Source organism: Cyprinodon variegatus, unplaced genomic scaffold (genome assembly GCF_000732505.1).
Source record: "Cyprinodon variegatus isolate N-32 unplaced genomic scaffold, C_variegatus-1.0 Scaffold402, whole genome shotgun sequence".
Taxonomy (NCBI): Eukaryota; Metazoa; Chordata; class Actinopteri; order Cyprinodontiformes; family Cyprinodontidae; genus Cyprinodon; species Cyprinodon variegatus.
This window is the reverse complement of record NW_015150855.1, coordinates 175,707-196,580: the sequence shown is the minus strand read 5'-3', so window position 1 is coordinate 196,580 and position 20,874 is coordinate 175,707. Positions and strand designations below refer to the sequence as shown.

The window sequence follows — 20,874 nt, the reverse complement described above, 5'->3', positions numbered from 1 at the left end:
ATATATTACATTTCTGACTGTATATCCCTGTAATTATTACACACTGTAGCTTTAAGGCCTGATGGCCATACACTTAAAAAAAACACAAAAAAAATGAGTAATTAAATTTTTTTTTTGTACATGACTAAAGGGATAAACTAAAGGGATAAATTGGTATTGACTGTGGGTGTGCTGGCCTGAACGGGTATTATCATTTGATAGAGCACCGGTCTTCTTAAGGGCTGCTTATCCTTCCTTAGCAGTGTGTCGCAGTGAGCTTGTTATTGTTGATTTATGCCTAATAGTGAAGCGTGGTCTACGCTATGTTATTCCACGCTACAACACAGGAGGGACAATCGGGAACTAACTGTGGGTCTAGATACGGCCGAGGCGGTGAGGAAGTGGAAAAATGCAAGGGACAAGATTGTGCGACAATGGAGGTACTGTACATGAGGGCGAAAAAGTGCAGGGATCCAGGCAGAGAAAGGGTGCCAGCGTTCTACGCACCTCGCTCTTCTAGCCGGTCCATCTTTATGAGTCGTTTTCCACAATGGAGGTCATAGAAACAAAACAAGCCGGTAAGATACCAAACAGGAAATATGCTTAGAGTAGAGTGGATGTAGATTTGACCAATCGGAGGCCTCCTGTCTGTGGTCACCTGAAATTTTGGAGAGGAGCAGCAGAGTGTCTGCGCAGACGACCTGGATTCTGAGCATAAACCTACAGCATTGTGGACATGGGAAGGTCATTTCTGGGAAAACTGTGACTCCGATCAGTCCGACTGTTTCCAAACCAGAACCGGGTTTCATGTCAACAGTTGATCAGTGATTTTATTTTTTTCATTGCTAATTATTTAGATTTCATTCTTGTTTCGATCACTAATCTGAGTTCTGGTCCCGATTCATCATGCAGTAAATGTATGGTTCTGGTCTCTTCTGGAAGCGGACCGGACTAGAGTAAGGAACCCCAGTCAGAACCCAGTCTGTTGTCTGAACCGCTCCAGTTATTCATTAAGGTTTTGAACCCCATGTTGGCCTCGGTATCGCATCTTGTCCTTGTGAAGGACCGGGTTAAGATCCAGAACCCAGCAGGAGGGTTTGGACCTGTGGTTGACCTCAGCTGTTGTGGTTCTGCTTGGATGCATCAGGTACCAAACCCTCTGCAGATCAGGCTCGGTTTTTGAGCCCAGGATGTTTCTAATCAGCTTGTTTGTTTTGTTCTGAGAACTGGACCGCACCGTGAGCAGAACTTCAACCGGTTGTTGAACAGAACCGGACTCTGGATCTGTGTCCTGCTCTGGTAAAGCTGTGTGGGCTAATGAGGGAGTCGAGTCGAGTCGAACCGGGGCGGTTTTGCTGCAGACTGATGTAAAGGAAACATCGACAGGCCTCATAAGCGGATCCGACCTTCAGAACTCCGTCTTAGTTCTCAGGTCCATTGTCACTCAGCTCCGCCTCTGTTCTCAGGTTCATGTACTGGACGGACTGGGGGGAGGTCCCTAAGATCGAGCGGGCTGGGATGGATGGAACCAACCGCTCCATGATCATCGATAAGGACATCCACTGGCCCAACGGGCTGACGGTGGACTACGGCCAGCAGAAACTCTACTGGGCCGACGCCAAACACAACTTCATCCACCGCTCCAACCTGGACGGATCCTCCAGGTACGTTCTGCTTCTTTAGGCTCTGAGGTTTGGTTCTGCTGGGTTCTGATGTGTGGGACGTGTCTGCAGGGAGGTGGTGGTTAAAGGGGAGCTGCCTCACCCCTTCGCCCTCACCCTGTACGAGGACACGCTGTTCTGGACCGACTGGAACACCCACTCCATCCACTCCTGCAGGAAGCAGACGGGTCGAGAGCAGCGGATCGTCCACTCCCACATCTTCTCCCCCATGGACCTTCACGTGTTCAGCCCTAAGAGACAACCCGTCGGTGAGTCAGACACTCGACCAGCCGGGGGTTCTGCTTTTTATCTCCTAATCCAGAACCCGACCTTTGAGCCGACATACTGCAGAAGTTCTAGCATCAAAGAACCAGAACCAAGGAGCTGAGGCTGCCTCATTGGCCTTGGATTTAAACTTATCTTTATCTTTTGGGGATGGGGAGTGGCGGCCTAGTGGTTAGGCCATAGAGGTTGGAATACAGAGGTTCTGAGTCCGAGCCCCACTCCCACAGACTGCCACCTGGCTCTCTGAGCAAGATTGTTAACCCCACCCTGCTCCCCGAGGCGCCACACAATGGCAGCCCACTGCTCCCCAAGGGGATGGGTTAAATGCAGAGGGGAATTTCTCCAATTTGCGACCAATAAAATTCAGTTATTATTAATTATCCTTTACTTCCTGATAAGGAGGAATATGAATACAACCTAAATGACTTAAGTAATAAGTAATCCTGCTGTCTTCTGTTTCAACTCAACTTTATAAACGTCTTGAACTAATCTAAAGCTGCACATAGGGGCTTAAATCTAACTGAAGCAGATTCCCAGACGGGTCTAGATCAGGCTTCCTCGCCTCCCGCCCTCATCATCCTTTAAACCAGAGCTGACCTTTTAAAGATCAGTGGGCTACGAATAAAGAAAACCAGTAAAGGTCCGGAGACATTTTTAATTATCATTGGATCATTTGGATCACATGTAACCTGGTCCCGGAAGCTCCAGAGTGCTTTACCGTTAAAAAAACAAGAGAAGCGGCGCAAGTGAATTTAGACAATGCCATTGGGCAACATGTGGTACTTTATGTCTTAAATCGGGGGGGTCCGCCAATCTGTGACCTCTGCTTTAGACCCTTGAATCAGCTCCTCTTCACTTTGCTTAAATCCGATAACAAGCTAGACGTTTTTCTTTTTTGAATATAGATATACTAATAAATGTATGTTTTAGTATTTTCTCCACTGACCAATTTAATGGAATTTATGAATAAATTGAATCTAAATATCACAAAATTATTTTTTAAAGATAATTTTCCTCAAATTTGCAAATTTTGAAATGGCACATTTATTAAAAACATGTTTTTCCAAAAATATTGTGTAACCTTTGAAGCTCTGAACTAAGGCTGAAATAATTAAATCCGATTAATTGTGATTAATCCGAATATTTAAATCATTTTCAACTAATTTAGCAATCTATGAATCGTTAACTGGAGTATAAAAACACTAAAACACGCCTTTAGCTGTAAGAGCGACCCACTTAGAGCACTAATCATATGAAAATTGTAAAAAAAAAATTTAAAAAGTATAAATATTTTGTATTTAAGACAAAAAAAAAACTTTTTTTTGTCAATCTGCCCTATCCAGAACTCTTAAAGTGGAAAAGTTTCAGTTTCACCTGGTTGGATTTCATAAACATTCTTCAAAAAGAACCTTTGTCTATCGGATTATTAAACAATTCGTCGGAAAAATAACTGACAGATTAATCGATTTGCGTAATAATCATCCGTTGCATCCCTACTCTGAACACATTTAATCCGTTAGATTAAAGAAAACACATCTCTCCTATATGGGGTTAAACCTCATCTCTATTTCTCTCGTATCTGAATCCTTTTATGCATCTAAAACTGAATCTTGGGAAAACTGTAAATCATCTCTTTTGTTTACATTTGATCACGGCTGCACTTTAAGAAATGAAAATATCTTGAGAGCTGAACCGGATGAAATGTATTTTGACAAGAAAGTTGTCCAAGTTTTAAAGTCTTCACTGGAAAAAATTATCTAGCAATAAGTGAAAATGTTTTAAATTAAGCGTATTTACCCTTAATTTGAGTAGGTAAATGAGATGGTTTGCCGATGGAATCAGTATTTTCTACTCTTAAAATAGGTTAATTAGATAGCATGCACTTGAAATTGTATTATCTTAAATGTAAATTGTTCCAATTTCATTGTCAAGATGTCTTCTCCTCCTCAATCCAATAACAAATGTACTTATTTTAAACCATAACCTCCTAGCTTCTGTTTCTAGCCCAGTTCTGTATAAACCAGACCCAGTATGTCTAAACCTGCTAAACATGTTTAAAGTGTTGGAGAAGGATTCTGATTCGCTCTCTGTTTGACAGTGAGGAGCAGCCCCTGTTCCCAGAGCAACGGAGGATGCTCCCACCTCTGCCTGCTGTCCCCCAACAGGCCCTTCTATCGGTGCGCCTGTCCCACCGGAGTTCAGCTGCTGGAGGATGAGAAGACCTGCAGAGACGGTGAGGAGGCATCATCCACACACTGTATTTAAATCGCATTTTAGGGATCGGCCGGACTGGTTGTTTCTAGAGGCCTTAATTAGGGAAACTTGGAAATAAAAATGATCCTTAATCCAAGATGTCAGCTGGTGATTGGAAAGTAACTGCCTCTCTTTATAGGAAATCGTTTTAATGGAGGAAATCTAGAAAAGTCTGATTGAAACCTTTGGTTTGAGTAGAACGTTAGAGGATGAAGCTGCTGTGGATTCCTGCTGCTTGTTTTTCCGTCTCGGGAACACGATCCTCTCAGCTCGGCTGGAGCCGACGCTTTTGTTTGGGGTCTCAGCTGTTTTTCTCACTTTGGGAGATGTTGGGAATGTGTTGCTGCGTTTGATGATGTTTATTCCAGGGAGAATTAGCAGAAACTCTGCCCAGGACAGTTTGTTTGGCTTCATCCGAACCGGTTTGATGAATTGGAAGCAGAAGTAGAAGAAAATCGGCGTTCCAGGAATTTATCCCAAACATGCAGATTGAATCGATTAGTCTGAGAGTTTGGAGGCGGAATTTATTCCCTTTTATTCTGATTTAGAAACTCTGACAAAATGCTCCCTACTCGTCTGAGCAGCTCAGACCGGCGTTGGGCTGACCTGCCGTTGTCGCGGTAACCCTCCCCTCCTCCATCCGTCGGCAGGGCCCGTCTCTTTTGAAGCACGGCCCCTCCCTCCTGCTCTTTTCTTTGCATTTTTTTTGGTTGGGTAAGCCTGGCCTGCAGAGCGGCTGCAGAGGTTTGAAGGCGGGGAGGCTTTTGTAAGAGACGGGATCACATGCTCCCCCTGCAGACAATGCCCCCTTTCACTGGCGGCCTGCAGCGTTTACAGCGGCCTCCGACTGAGATGAAGGCTGTTGTTCAGGCTCATTTAGGGGAATCTGACGGCCGCGTTCCAGCTCTGCTCTCTGTGTGGCTCAGGAGGAGGAAGTCCGCGCAGCTTTTCCTGAGCAAGGAAATCCCTGTTGGGATCAGAAAATATGATCCAGTATAAATCCTGGAATGATGGATATAAAAAGCTCTGAGAATTTTCTTCTAAATTATTAAAATAATCAATGGATTCTTTTTTTACAGATTTATTTGTATCAAACTAAAATCAATAAAGAAATATTGAAGAAATTACTTTATTATATGTATATAATAATAAATATCATCGCCTACAGGTGCCACTCAGATGCTCCTGTTGGCCCGGCGGACTGACCTGAGGCAGATTTCTCTGGACATGCCCGACTTCACTGACATCATCCTACAGGTGGACGACATCCGGCACGCCATTGCCATCGACTACGACCCGGTGGAGGGATACGTTTACTGGACGGACGACGACGTGAAGGCCATTCGCCGCTCGTTTCTGGACGGCAGCGACGCTCAGTTCGTCGTCACCTCCCAGGTGAACCATCCCGACGGCATCGCCGTGGACTGGATCGCCAGGAACCTATACTGGACCGACACGGGAACGGATCGCATCGAGGTGACCCGACTCAACGGTACCATGAGGAAGATCCTGATTTCCGAGGACCTGGATGAGCCGAGGGCGATTGTTCTGGACCCCGTGGCCGGGTAAGTCCGGTTAAAGGAGATGGAACGGAGCGGATCTTAGAGAGGAAACGGCTACATGAGTCTCCTGTTCTGGTTACAGGTATATGTACTGGACGGACTGGGGTGAGGTGCCGAAGATCGAGCGGGCCGACCTGGACGGGATGGAGAGAGTGGTGATGGTGAACACTTCTCTGGGCTGGCCCAACGGCCTGGCGCTCGACTATGACGAACGCAAAATCTACTGGGGAGACGCCAAGACGGACAAGATCGAGGTCAGTCTGAGGGACAGGATGGGTCTGCTGCTGGGTTGTTTCTGACAGCCATCTTAGATTTACTCTTAGTCTTCATGACGAAAACTATTATTAGTCTTAGTCACATTTTAGTTATGTGATAGTTTTAGTCGACTAAAACTTAAAAGGGTTTTAGTCCGTTTTATGTTGCAAATTCCAATAACAACCAGATTCTTTACCAGACTGACGGTTTTGGCTTGGTTGTTCCATTGGTTGGTTTTGGATTGTTGCCTTGCGTTTTTTCTTTGTTGTTGGCAGAAAACTTAGATTTGTAGAATTCAAATAACATTTTTATGAATTAATGCCATACTTTATACAAAAGCTGTGAAAATAGCAGATCTAGTTCAACACATCATATTGGTCAATATAGCAGACAGACAAGCTAACAAAATGTACAATAAAGGAATGGTTTTAGACATACAAGGTTTCCATCACAAAGCAAACACTTCCTGATCTACTATGAATAATGCCTTACACACAGATCAATAAAATCTGAATTACTCCAAAAAAGTAAAGAACAAAAACATTCTTCTTTCTACTTTGGCAATTTTGGCTTTATTTCTTCAATTCACCCCTTGGTTACTGCTGCTTAGGGCTCAAAGTAGATTTAAATTCACAGGCTTTTCATATAAAAAAAAATAAAAAATACAGATAGAACCTGCATATGCTAACTAAAATGTTGAAATATTTAAAGGAAACATAGAAAATCTTTTAATAACAACACATGAAAACATTTACATCATATTTAAATAGATAGAAATGAGAACAATAAGAGAGAAATATTCAAAGACCTATATAGCTCTTCATTGGGCACTTTATCCAAAAATGAACAGAATTCAATGTATTTTATTTGGTTAAATTTAGGGATTCCTTTCGGTAGAAATTAAAGAATATTTAGCATCACCTCTTGTGAGCTGGAAGAAATAAAATCTTGATAGTTAGACAAAGGGATGTTTTAACGCTTGGCAGAGGATGATCAGCCACATATAGTTTATTAAGTAGCGAGAGCAGGAAGAGCCGTACTGCTGACAGAGAACCATTAGAGTGGAGCGTGAAGCGCAGACTTTGAGCTACGTGCACAAAGACATTTCTGCATAAGCACAGTTGGAAGATCGGAGCGGAAGTTCAGCGCGCGGATGGCACAGATAGTCAGTTCGTCGTCACTTCCCAGGTGGACGAACAGGGTCTGAGAACTGGACCGTTCCAGGTTCTCAGACCCTGCCGCTGCTGCCATGATCCAAACAGGACGCAGCAGCATGGCATGCGCGGTAGAGGACTCAATTACGTCACAAGCTAGCGTGCTTTGTGTTTACGGAAGTAAACATCGATGTGGTGCTAGAGCGCATCTAGCAATCTTTCCAAACCTTAAAACCTCAATCTTTTCAAGATGGTTAAACATAAACACTGCTCTCCTCATCATCGTCCACTGTGGTTGTTGTTTTTCTTGCTGCTTCTGTGTAGCGAGAAGCAGAATAGTGACATATGTCGGTTACTAATGGCGTTCAGGTTGAATGAATGCTACCTGGCCGTTCAGACACAGGTCGCATTTGAAAAGATCAGATTCGTATCGGATTCAGGACCACATTGCCATGCGGCCTGGGTTCGATTGGAAAAAATTGCATCTGTGTTGTTCAGACTGCCATAAAAAGATCAGATCCAGGTCGCATACGGGCCAAAAAAAGCGGATTTGGGTCACTTCAAGCTGCAGTGTGAACGTAGCCTTATAGGTCTTTGAGGGTCAGGATTCTAGCTGATAGACATGTTTAAATACTTATTTGCAGCTGGATCATACAAATAAATAGTTAAAAAGACAATTTCATACCCCTCCATGTATACAGGTTTTTAAGAAAATGGCTGATTATCAATTAATAGTCATTATGAGATCAATTAATTTTAGTTTAATTCATTATTGATAGCTTACATCCATAGACGGAACCTTTGTAGGGTTCTGGGTTCGGTGCTGTTCTGCAGTCATTTCTTCTTTCAATCATAGAGGAAAGGAGAACTCCTATTTTTTATTTTTTTATGGTCATTTGTCGCGCTATTTTCAGTCAGTCAGGATAAGAAGCAGATGTTTGGATCTTCCTCCGTAGATTCTCCGGGATCAGCCTGTTCTGGTTTTGTTGGAGCTTCTGTCCGTTCCAGGGAACACCTCCTGTCATGTTCTTGGGCTGCATTATTCCTCCTCGGGGAGGCAGGGCTCCACCTGGGCCTGGCTCCACCTGGGCCTCCCTCCCCCCCTCAGGCTCCTCACAGCACTCAGAGCCCACATCTGGTTCCGATTGTGGCCTGCACTCCAGCTGTGGTCTGCTCTGTTTAGAATAGACCCAGAATCTGAAACCGTCGCCGCTCTGCGGTCAAACTCCCAAACCAGCGGAGACCTTCTGGCTGAGGCCGTCGCTCCGAGGATGGAAACTCGGCTTGTTATTTATACTCGGCGTTCCAGTGAGTCTGAGTGTGGAGGACGTTGGAGGGATGGCGAAGCGCCACGCGGGGCCGTCCCGGCAGCAGCCAATGGCGGCGCTCCACGCGGCGCAGATTACAGCCTCGCCAGCTCCGTGTTTCTGCAGATTCCTGACATTTTTCCCTCTGCTGAGTCTTTGCTTCCAGAATCCTTATCATTAAGGATCAGGTTCAGGGCGGGTCCTTGATTTTGGTGAAACCAGGTGGGCCGTTTCTCCTCTGATCACAGCTGAGAGTCAGCAGGACTGTTGATTCCAAGATCTGCTGGTATTCCCGATTATTCTAGGGAGACAGAATTCCTTTCATTCCTGGCGTGATGACTTCAGAAGGAATTTGACTCCATCAGGATCAGATCTTTTATCCGCCTATCATCAGAGATGTTGGATTCATTTTTAGCCTTATAATAAACGATGATCCGGCTCACAATGGTCCGGTTATAAAACCAGGTCCGATTCTGTTCATGCGGATGTTTGGAAGCCTTTTGGCAGATCGTTCGCCGCTGCTCTTCATGCTTTTAGTCGACCTGTTTTCTATAGCTGTTCGATTTCTCCATCCAGAACCATTGTGGGTTTGTCCACCAGTGGTAGTGAACTAACCCAAAGCATGATTCTGCCACCACCATGCCTTGCTGCTGGTGCTGTTCTTAGGTCTGAAGCCTCATCCTGATTTCTGAGCTTGAACCGTAAACCTGCGTGTCTTCTGACCATCCAACCAGCTGCAGATCTCTCTCTGGCTAAAGGTGGTGAAACTACCTGATCCGTCCCGGAAGCACGATCCGTACGATCAGCTTCTTTGAACAACCAGATATACATCCGGGTTTCCATAAATAATGTAATTATGGTTCTAAAATAACTTATTTCTATCCTTAACTCACTAAAGAACGCTAATACATATCTTTAACACATGTTTTTATTAGACAATTTTGATCCTTTTTACATTTTCTCCGTTAAAAAGCTTGTCTGACGTCATCGGACATGCTCAGAGCAGTCCGGCAAAATATGATTAAACATGTTTATCTCCATTTTAGTTCTTTCTCTCTTTAGATTATGCACTATAGCCAATAAGGTTAAAATGGAACGAAAACATAAAAAAAAAAAAAAAAACTAGATTGTTTAAATCCAAAGCTGAAAAAGTTAGCTCCCGGAGGTAGCGTAGGATCCCATTTCCGGTGCAGATCAGGTTTAATAAAACACAAAGGATTTTAAGGCGTTTGTTTTCTCAGGATATACATTATTAACCTTTAACACATTATATTTGACTGCACCTGCTATTTTTGTGGATGGAAAAACGAGATTTAGGTCTTTTTTACAAAATAAAATCGAGGGCGACCCGGATGATTGTCTGGTTGCGCAAATTAGCTGACTTTTATTAATTATGATGGACCCAAAGTCTATAAATATTTACTCCTGGTTATGATGCTAATATAGACACAAAAGGACCCTTCACCGATGGGACTAGTTTAATTCTAGGGGCTCAGGCGTTCCCAGATCCTAGTAGCTCTGTGATGGAGCTGAGAAATGGCTTCTTCTTCAGTGTAATATTTCTCATTTTCAAGACAAAAAAAGAAGCAAAATGGGGGAGAACGTCTGTCAAGCTTTTGAACTTTGTGCCGACTTGAAGGGATTTATGACTTGTTAAACATGTTGATTGAAATCTGCTGTAGTTTTCCTAATACCTTAAAAGATGCTGTTTGTCAAAAATAAAACTCATAATTACTTCAAGAATTAAATATTATTTTGTATACTTGGAGCCATGGAGGTCAGTATTTTTCTCATATGAGCAATGCATGCTGGGTTAATGATCGGCTTAGGTCTCACTGGACTGGAACCTACATAGTAAACACAACAAGGCTACCATTTAGGGACGTACGGATGCAACTTTTTCATATCTGATACCGATATTGCAGCTTTCCGTATTGACAGGATTTTTTTTTTTTTTAATAGAAATTTTCTAAATTTTGGGACAATATGGTCTGATAAAGAGGACATTTATAAACATGTTTAAGCCAGAATGATTTGACATTTAAATATGATTTCCCTACGACTTTAACACAGAACGCATTGCAGGCAATGTCCATAATCCGTGTATGGTTCGTGCTTTGGTTTTGTCGTTTCAAAACAAAAACGAAAAAACAAATCAAGCATGTGGTTTTTTTTGTTTTTCCGTTTTTAAAACGAAATTAGAAAAACGGCATTTGCAAAAATGCAAAAAGGGTACGTTTTGGGATTTTTTTAACTGCAATGGTTAAACCAAAGACAAACTTTTATTTTGTTGTTAATTCAACGGACCTTATGGCAGAACCGAAAATGAAGACCTGAACTCCCAACACATACATTTTTTAGTTGCCAGTAGGTGGCGGTAATGTACGCCTTCAATTTCTTGCCAACCGCTATTACATTCCACAAGAAGAAGAACACATCACTGATTTCAGAGTGTGTTTTTCCTCTCTCAAAAAGTTCGATAATCAAGTGCAGCCATTGCCTTTTGTTTAGAAACTGTTTGTTTTGATGCCGTCTTCATCCACTGTAAATGATTTTTCTTTGGCGACTTACTTCCTTTCCGGTACCGCTACATATTAAAACAACAACCGCATTTTGTTTTCATTTAGATGGCAAAACAAAACTCAAACGCTGTTGATTTTCAATGAATTCGATTTTTCTTTTTTTTCGATCTAGGTTTTAAAAACGGGAAAAACAAAAAAACCACATGCTTGTTTTGTTTTTTTCGTTTTTGTTTTGAAACGAAAAAACCAAAAAACGAACCATACACGGATTGTCCATGTGACAAAAATTTAGCTTAAATTATAAAAACTAAACAGTTTACAGTATTTTAATGTATTGTATTTACAGCAATAAATATTTCTGAGCAGAGTGAAGTATTTGCTCATGCTAGCCTCTGGCAGTCAGCTGGCGAGCAGCACAGAACAGGAGCGGTTGTGTGCGCCACCTAATGTCTGGGAGGAGTTAACGTGTAGCTTTATTTTATAGCCTTGGTTCTACTTCATAGGTCTTCTAATGTTCCCTTTGTTCTGAGTCCAGTCAGCTAATGCTTTTATACGGCGAATGGAGACGAGCAGCTGCACCCGATCATCGCTAAGCAGGGTTTAGAGTTTGGTCTGGCCGTGCTAAAGACAACCTCCAGCTTCACTTATTAATAAAGTTCGTGGAATGAACAGATCATCTCCAACCTCAGGATTTTGACTTTTATTTATTGTATTTGAAGATTAATCATCGAAATATCTGAATTAGTGACAATTTAGCATCTGCAAACTGGAAGGTTAAACACAACTCTTCTGTTGAATTCTTCCATATTTCCTTTTCAAACCAGATCCAGACAAAGGCTGTTTTTATTCCCACACAGAAACGCCTGGAATCCAGATTGTCCGAAACGGTTGATGGTTTAATTCAACCTGAAGGTTGAGATGTTTACCTGTTTGCATGCTTATAAATAGCTGCAGAAAGATCCGGAGCTTAGCGTGCCAGTCTCTGCTCCAACATCTGGGGAACATCTGTCACAGTTTAGGTGCGACCTTGTCTCATGCTGTTGGTTATTACAAAAAGAGGGTTTTTGCCGCAGTTTTAATCAGACATGTGCAGAAGGACGAGGAGAGGAAGTTCATCTTGAGGGATGGGAGGTTTTAAAAGATCCCGATGGGTCAGAATGGAATTTAAACCCACTGAGGGTCCTGCAGCTCCAGAGGCCGATGGGTTACGGTTAGTGGGTCTGCATGTCCACTTTGTGGCCTGGCCCGGTTCCTCAAAGTTCCAGCTGAAATGAAATCACAGCTGAGTAAATGTGGCCTCCTCATAATGCTTCTCTTTGCTTCTAATTAGCAGCGATGCAGTGCCAGCTCTTAGCGTGCTTAGCAGACACGCACCACCCGCTGGGAATGAACGGCTCCTGCTAATTCTGCCTCGGACCAGACGGCACGCAACCTCTCTGCTGCTGGTTCTGATCTCAAAAGTTCTGCTGCTCAGAAGTTTCCACATGTTTTCACAGTTTAATCTGCAAACCTTTCAGATCCCTACAGTAAAAACGTACTTTATCTCTAACTGTTAACCCTCATATTTCCTCAGAGGGTTTGGAACAACAGAACCCACACGATTGCTTACCTGTTCCTACCTGTCCACTCTGTCTGCAGGTCATGAACATGAACGGGACGGGCCGACGGGTGCTGGTGGAGGACAAACTTCCCCACATCTTTGGCTTCAGCCTGCTGGGCGATTACATCTACTGGACGGACTGGCAGCGCCGCAGCATCGAGCGCGTCCACAAACACACCGCCGACAGGGAGTTCATCATCGACCAGCTGCCAGACCTCATGGGCCTTAAAGCCACGCGCGTGCACGAGTCCTTTGGTGAGTCCAGGGAGGGTGACAGGCGTGTAGATGATATCACTGGAGGGAGGGGCCTAACTAGGTTGGTAATAAAATAACATTAAACTCTAAAAGAAACCAGGAAACGTTTTGGGCTCTTTAACTATGCAGACGACCTTCAGCTTTACGCTACGATGATGTCACCAGGTGACGATGAACCCATTGGAGCGCTGCTAGCTTTAGGTTTGCTGGGAGCTTGAGAAGCTGATCTATTTTGGTATGACTGAGGGAACTGACCGGGGTTCTGCTGGTGTTCAGGGACCAACGCCTGTGTGGAGAACAACGGCGGCTGTAGTCACCTGTGCCTAAACACGCCTCACGGCGTTCACTGCGGCTGTCCCAACGGCCTGGAGCTCATCGCCGACATGCAGACCTGCATCGTCCCAGAGGCCTTCCTGCTCTTCTCCCGCCACACCGACATCCGCCGCATCTCCCTGGAGACCAACAACAACAACGTGGCCATCCCGCTAACCGGCGTGAAGGAGGCCTCGGCGCTAGACTTCGATGTCACCGACAACCGGATCTACTGGACCGACATCACTCTGAAGGTGGGTTTGTTGGCTAGGTTTGGTTAGAATCTCCGGCTTCAGTTCAGAACCAGGACTCTTACTCGCTGTGATTCTGCAGACCATCAGCCGGGCCTTCATGAACGGCAGCGCTCTGGAGCACGTGGTCCAGTTCGGCTTGGACTATCCCGAGGGGATGGCGGTGGATTGGCTGGGGAAGAACTTGTACTGGGCCGACACCGGCACCAATCGCATCGAAGTGGCCAAGCTGGACGGACAGCACCGGCAGGTTCTGGTCTGGAAGGATCTGGACAGTCCCAGAGCTCTGGCTCTGGATCCAGCTGAGGGGTGAGGATTGAAGGAGTTCTTCTTTGGCCCAATGTTTCCTCTTCCTGTTATCACCTGTTCTAAATCTGATCCCTGCAGGTACATGTACTGGACCGAGTGGGGCGGGAAGCCCAAGATCGACCGGGCTGCCATGGACGGAACCGGCCGCATCACGCTGGTGTCGGATGTCGGCCGCGCCAACGGACTGACCATCGACTACGCAGAGCGGCGGCTCTACTGGGCCGACCTGGACACCACCCTGATTGAATCGTCCAACATGCTCGGTAAGACTCGGAACCAGACCTGGACCTCCTGTTGAGCTGGACGCAATTATCCACCAACTCAGACCTGAAGGTCCAGAACAAGAGAGTGATTCATTCTGGAGGCTCTAGTCCCCCAGAACCAAGTTCAACCGGTCACTAAATAGGATTATGGTTCTGATCTGGTCCATTTGTCAGCTTGGTCTGCTTACCTTGGTTCGGTCACTTCACATATTCCTCTCAGAACGGCGATGGTTCTGGTTCAGATGGAAGCTGATAGAACTCCATTAAATCTGATCTTAGAGTTTTGGACCCTCAGAGAACCTTTTTTTTTTATTTGAGAATAAAGTCGTAACATTACGAGAATAAGGTCATCATACTACAACCCATTTCAGAAAGAAAGCTTTGAGCTCCGACCAGCGTATGATGGCCGACCAACTCCACCAATCAGAAACCTGAGTCCACTTTGACATCCTGCCCAGTTTGATGCTGGTGCTAAAAGATTTCCTTATTGGTCAAACCAGAGTCAAAGTATGACTTCCCATGATGCTCGACATTTCACATTTTAGTGAAGAAGGTGCTTCTTGTAAGAGTTGCCATAAAATCCAACCTGTTTGTCATAATGTTACGACTTTATTCGCGCAATTTTACCACTTTATCCTCGTAATGTTATGGCTATTCTCGTTGTGACTATTCTCATAATGTTACGACTTTATTCTGGCAATTTTATGACTTTATTCTCGTAATGTTGTGACTTTATTCTCACAATTTTACGACTTTATTGCCGTAATGTTATGACTATTCTCGTTGTGACTATTCTCGTACTTTTACGAGTTTTTTCTCATAATTTTATGACATTATTCTCATAATGTTACGTTTTTATTCTCATTATTTTTTCTCGCAATTTTACGACTTTATTCAAGTAATGCTGACTATTCTCGTTGTAACTATTCTTTTAATTTTACAAGTTTTTTCTCATAATTTTATGACATTATTCTCATGTTACGACTTTATTCTGATAATGTTACGACTGTATTCTCGCAATTTTACGACTTTATTCTCATAATGTTACTACTTTATTCTTGCAATTTTCCAACTTTATTCACGTAATTTTGACTATTCTCGTTGTGACTATTCTTGAAATTTTACGAATTTTTTCTCATAATTTTATGACATTATTCTCATAATGTTACGACTTTATTCCCGAAATAGAAGGGGAAAAAAAATCCCTAGCCTGGCCCTAATACCAGAAAGGTTCTGCTTGTTTAACTGTAGAACTACTGAGGCCGTCATTTTTCTGAGGTTTTTAAGGGAAAGAACTTTATTTATATTAATCATATGTTGCTGAGGTAACTGACTTTTCCTGTTTCTATATTTTCTTCGTTTTCATGTAGTTTTTTTAAATGAAATAAAAATGTAAAAATAAATATGGTTAATTTTACCTCCATTTCCCACAGCTGTCATTTTGACGGCATTGCTAATTCTTCCCGCGGGTGATCGGCATTCATACCGTTGCCTAGCAACTAACAATCTAGCTAGAACTCTAATACGGGAAAATGGCTTTCAGAAGAAATCTAACCGAGAAACAGGCTTTAGAAATGCTTCAAAATATTGATGTTAGCGATTCAGGCGGATGAGGAGGACTGGGTGAGTCCGAGGATGATCACCCATCCACGGGAAAACGCAGACGTATGATTAAATCATCAGACAATAGTAAAACTTTTGTTCAAGTTTTGGTTAGCACTGCCCACACCTCAGTTAGTACACTAAACCAGAGCCTGTGGTCTACTACAATCACACAGAGGTTTGCGTGAATGTGTCGGATCAGATGATTAGAAAGTATTCTCTAAAAGCTCCAAAGCAAAGGTGGCCTGTGGCTGTATTTTACGATCTCCTGGACATAGCAGCTATAAACGTGTTGGTTTTGTTCAGGAGCAGTTTGAACGTCACCGTCTCACGCAGAGATTTTATCCTTAAACTGGTAAAACCAGCAGGTAAACATCCCCTCCGCCGCTGAAGAGCAGCTGCTTCAAAGCTGCACAAAAAAAACGCTCATATGATGTTTGTCATAAATGTGAAAAGGTGTTCTGGGGGAAATTTTCAAGGGTAATCAATCAATTCCTACACTGCAAAAAATTGCTATCTTAATAAGTCATTTTTTCTTAAAATAAGTGCATTTTTTTCTTTAATTTAGGAAGTAAGTGAGACACTTTTCCAATGGAATAAGACCATTTACATTTAAAATAAGAAAACACAACTGCATTGTAAACTGCATTTACCTGCTCAAATTAAGGGGAAATTCACTTAATTTAAGAAATGTATCCTTATTTCTAGATTGTTTTTGCAGTGTATAAATAAAACTGCAATTTCAAATTTCGAACCTTTGTAGTAAAAGTCTTATTTTACTGATTTATTTTTAATAAGCATTTAGACCACAAATAATAATAGCAGACAATGCAGCCTTTAAAAAAAATTTATATAAGACATTTTTAAGGTTTATATATCCACAATGGGTTTATATTCAGTTGATGACATCATCACTACTCATGCGTTTCATTGGGAAAAATGTCGCCTGTCAAATTGACGGCCAGTGGGAGTTCTGGTGTTAAGACTGGATGATCATATAGATTGTTTAGATTTAGAAATGTAGCGACTTCTCAACTGGTTTTTAAAAAAGACTTAAGCTATTTTGAGAGGTTCTAAAAAAATGTATTTTTATTTTTATTTTTTTATACTTTCTGGACTGTTTCTGACATAGTTTGACGGTGGTGGTGGTTTGGCTGGTCCTGGTCCAGTTCCTGCACTGGAAAAACGATCTAGAAATAAGTTAAAATGTCTTGAATTAAGTGTATTTACCCTTAATTTCAGTAGGTAAATGAGATAGTTTGCCAATGGAATGAGTTTGTTTACTCCTAAAATAAGATAATTAGATAAAATGCACTTGAAATATGCAATTGTGTTTTCTTATTTTACATCTAAATTGTCTTCTTCCATTGGTAAAATGTCTGTCTCCTCAATCCAAGAACAAAAGCACTTATTTTAAGAGAAAGAGGACCTATCTAGATTTAGATTTTTTCCGGTGTGGCTGACTCTGGTTCTGTTTGAGGCAGATTCTGGTCGGTTCTGGACTGTTTTTATAGGCTGGTTCTGTTTTGCCTCGTTCTGCTCTCTGACCGACCCAAACTGCCGTCGCTTCCGTCTCGTCTCCTTCCTGATTTTCCCGTTTTCTGTTCTTCCAGGTCAGGAACGCGAGGTGATCGCCGATGACCTCCCCCACCCCTTCGGACTCACCCAGTACCAGGACTACATCTACTGGACGGACTGGAGCCACCGCAGCATCGAGCGGGCCAACAAGTCGAGCGGTCAGAACCGGACCCTGATCCAGGGCCACCTGGACTACGTGATGGACATCCTGGTCTTCCACTCCTCCAGACAGGCCGGCTGGAACGCCTGCGCCTCCACCAACGGACACTGCTCCCACCTCTGCCTCGCCGTGCCCAGCAGCTTCGTCTGCGGATGCCCCGCCCATTTCTCCCTGAACTACGACAACAAGACGTGCAGCGGTGAGGCACTCGGAGCCAGAGGTTTCTGCTGCTGGTCGGATCCGGCCTCGTCTCTGACCACCTGTCTTTGTTCCCTGCAGCTCCCACATCGTTCCTGCTCTTCAGCCAGAAGGCGGCCATCAACCGGATGGTGATCGACGAGCAGCAGAGCCCGGACATCGTCCTGCCCATCCACAACCTGAAGAACGTCCGCGCCATCGACTACGACCCGCTGGACAAGCAGCTGTACTGGATCGACTCCAAACAGAACATCCGGAGGTCCCAAGAGGACGGGAACCAGGTACCACCTCTGATTCAGTTTCAGGAATCCTGCTGGTTCTGATGGACTTCCAGAACTTTCCCATCTGTTCCGTTTTAACCCAGAATTCACAGCAGAGTTGACGGCCAACAATCAGAGAGGAGGTGTTGAGCTGATTCCAGATCAGCCAGGCAGAAAGCAGCCCTGAATGGAGTTTTGGGTCCGGACCCAGATTGTGTAAACACTGCGGGTCCGGATCGTCTCCCCGGTGGTCTGTAGGTCTAAATAAAGCAGGTTTTCCATCAATTATTCCCAGCGGCGGCTCTGAAAGTAAACCCAGAAGGAAACCTGAGCCCAGAAAGCAGCGGTACTGCTGGTTCTGATCATCGTCATCCTCCCTCATCACCTCAGAGCTGTGAAATCCACTTTCAGAACCGCTCAGAACTCTGATGCGGTCCATTTCACCACCGCATCCAAAGCAGAACCAGGTGCCAGTAGCTCAAACTGGTCATAAACTCCTGCTGCTGATCCGGCACAGATTTAAGGGGTCCAATTTAAGTCCTGGAGCTGCTGGAAACATTAGAAGGTTTTACTTTGTTTGGTTCTGGAGCGGTTCTGATTCCTGAGCTTTTTACATTTGATTTTGTTTTATTCTGTAATCAAACAAACCAGTTTGTGATTGACTGAGTCGGACCGGTTGGGTTCTGGGCTGCTTTCAGAAGTGATTGGACAGGAACCGATCCGTTTGTTGGTTCTGATCCAGCTGACTGTCTTCTGTCTGGTCCTGTCAGAGCGTAACGGTGGTGTCGAGCTCCTGGCTCGGACACGGACCGGGCCTTCAGCTGTACGACCTGAGCATCGACATCTACAGCCGCTTCATCTACTGGACCAGCGAGGTGACCAACGTGGTCAACGTGAGCCGGACGGACGGCAGCAGAGTGGGCGTGGTCCTGCGGGGCGAGCACGACAAGCCGCGGGCCATCGTGGTCAACCCGGAGAAAGGGTCAGTATGTGGTGCTCGGACAGTTCCGGCGTCCGGGTTCACGGTCCGGTTCTATGCAGGTGTTTACAGCCCGCTGCCTCCTCCGCTCTACAGGTACATGTACTTCACCAACCTGCAGGACCGCTCGCCCAAGATCGAGCGGGCGGCTCTGGACGGGACGGAGCGGGAGGTTCTGTTCTTCAGCGGGCTGGGTAAACCCGCCGCTCTGGCCATCGACAACCAGGCGGGGAAGCTGTTCTGGGTGGACTCGGACCTGCGGCGCATCGAGAGCAGCGACCTGTCCGGTGAGTCTGATCTCTCAGACAATCTGAGGTCTCAGTTTCAGGATGTGTGGCGCCTCCTGTAGGACGTCCACAGTACCTCAGCTGGTTCTGATCACATTGAAACAGAATCAAAAGGATCTAATCCTGATGCTCTCTAAATGTCTGTAAGGGGGCAGTTCTCCCAGGGATCCAGCAAATCCCAGACAGTCACCACCAGCATTTTTAAAAGCAATGTTCCTCAAATTAAATATATCTTAGAGCAGGTTCTTCAGAACTACATCTACTTCAGGTCCTCCTTCACCTAAAAGGATGAGCCAGGAGGACGAGGGGAGGGTTTCTGCTTTCCCACGCTCCGATCCATCGCAGCCTTTCTGGTGTGCGGCTCGGTTTAAACCAGGAATCTTCCTGACCGGATCTAAAGCCTGATCTAGTTTGTGTCAGGAAAAGCTTTCAGCTCCAAGATGTTCTATTAAAAGACGGAACCTGCTCTAAATTATGGCTTAAAAAAAGCAGTAGATTCTGGATTAGCCATCTGAATTTATCACTGCCTGGTTCTGGATCTGTTGAAATCCAGAACATTCGGACTTATCTGCTGTTTTACTGCGACTTTAAAGTGTCCTGAATTCAGAACAGAATCTAGAACTAAACACTTCTAGGTCGAAGGATTCTAGATCTAGTCTCTGAATGCCTTCTGGAAGATATGTGAGTCTAGAGCTATCTAAATAGAGTTCAGCCCAGCAGAAAGGATGTCATCTCCTTTGGTAACCTAGGAGACGGTTCAGATTCTGGGAACGACCCCTTTGGAATCTGGCTGTGTTTGATTCGGAGCTCCAGTTAAATGTTAATTGTGTCCCCCCCCTGTCCCTCCTGCCTCCCCCTCCTGCCTCACCTCTCAGCTCCTCTCCCGTTTTGTTGCCTTTGTTCCTGAAGTTCTCGCCCTTTTTTTTTTTTTTTACACTCCCTGGTGCTTTTATTTTGGTAAATGCTGCAGGAGCCAATCGGATCGTGATTGCTGACTCGAACATCCTGCAGCCGGTGGGCCTGACGGTGTTCGGGAACCACCTTTACTGGATCGACAAGCAGCAGCAGATGATCGAGAGGATCGACAAAAACACGAGGGAGGGCCGCACCAAGGTCCAGGCCCGGGTCGCCTACCTGAGCGACATCCACGCCGTGCACGAGATCGACATGCAGGAGTACCGTGAGTCAATGCTCCAGCACATAGACTGATCCATCTTTCTGACCAGTAGCTGTTATCTGACCAGTCTGGTTCTGTCTTGGTTTAAAGCTGGTCACAGCATGACCAGCAGGTAAATACTGCAGAAGAATCCACCAAGATCTGATCCAAAAGAATCACTTAAGAGCATCCCAGAGCCAAGTCTAAAACCAAACAATCATGATAAATGATTCGTCACGGTGGCGGCGAGACCAGCCTATAACTCGGGCACTGTAATGGCGAGAGGCGGGGTTACACACTGGACAGTTCGCCAGTCCGACGCAGGGCAATACAGGTCACACAACCACCTAAGGACAATTTACAGATGGCTTAAAACCAGTTAAAATCTAATTAAATCCAGTCCAAATCAGAGCTTAAAGTCGTAAATGTACCCTTTCAGACAATATTGTCGCAAAATTTAGAACATTTCTATAAAAAAAAAAATGCTGTCTTCCATCAATTTTTTTTCCGTTATCTTCTGCAGCCCAGTTAGTTATACGTCAGCCTGAACACCTAAGTTTGGACAATCATATATCAACGATCATCTGTCAATCAAGTTTTTTCACTCATAGCATCTTGATTCATGTCGCAGCTAATATACGCAACGGTTGAAATCAGAATCCTTTCCTTTCCCATTGAGTTCCGTC

The 20,874-nt window shown here is 44.4% G+C and overlaps 1 protein-coding gene across 1 annotated transcript in view; it reads left to right on the top strand.

Annotated features, from left to right (window-relative positions):
• The window catches only part of lrp6 (LDL receptor related protein 6), a 32,243-nt gene that overhangs the window by 6,226 nt on the left and 5,143 nt on the right, over positions 1 to 20,874 (top strand). Inside the window, exons 3-16 of the mRNA XM_015387746.1 lie at positions 1,446 to 1,643; positions 1,713 to 1,909; positions 4,024 to 4,158; positions 5,347 to 5,743; positions 5,823 to 5,994; positions 12,617 to 12,833; positions 13,110 to 13,399; positions 13,479 to 13,705; positions 13,784 to 13,968; positions 17,184 to 17,507; positions 17,588 to 17,787; positions 18,537 to 18,748; positions 18,842 to 19,032; positions 20,003 to 20,212. Of these exons, the coding sequence (XP_015243232.1) occupies positions 1,446 to 1,643; positions 1,713 to 1,909; positions 4,024 to 4,158; positions 5,347 to 5,743; positions 5,823 to 5,994; positions 12,617 to 12,833; positions 13,110 to 13,399; positions 13,479 to 13,705; positions 13,784 to 13,968; positions 17,184 to 17,507; positions 17,588 to 17,787; positions 18,537 to 18,748; positions 18,842 to 19,032; positions 20,003 to 20,212 (3,155 nt within the window). The remainder of the gene's footprint in view (positions 1 to 1,445; positions 1,644 to 1,712; positions 1,910 to 4,023; positions 4,159 to 5,346; positions 5,744 to 5,822; positions 5,995 to 12,616; positions 12,834 to 13,109; positions 13,400 to 13,478; positions 13,706 to 13,783; positions 13,969 to 17,183; positions 17,508 to 17,587; positions 17,788 to 18,536; positions 18,749 to 18,841; positions 19,033 to 20,002; positions 20,213 to 20,874) is intronic.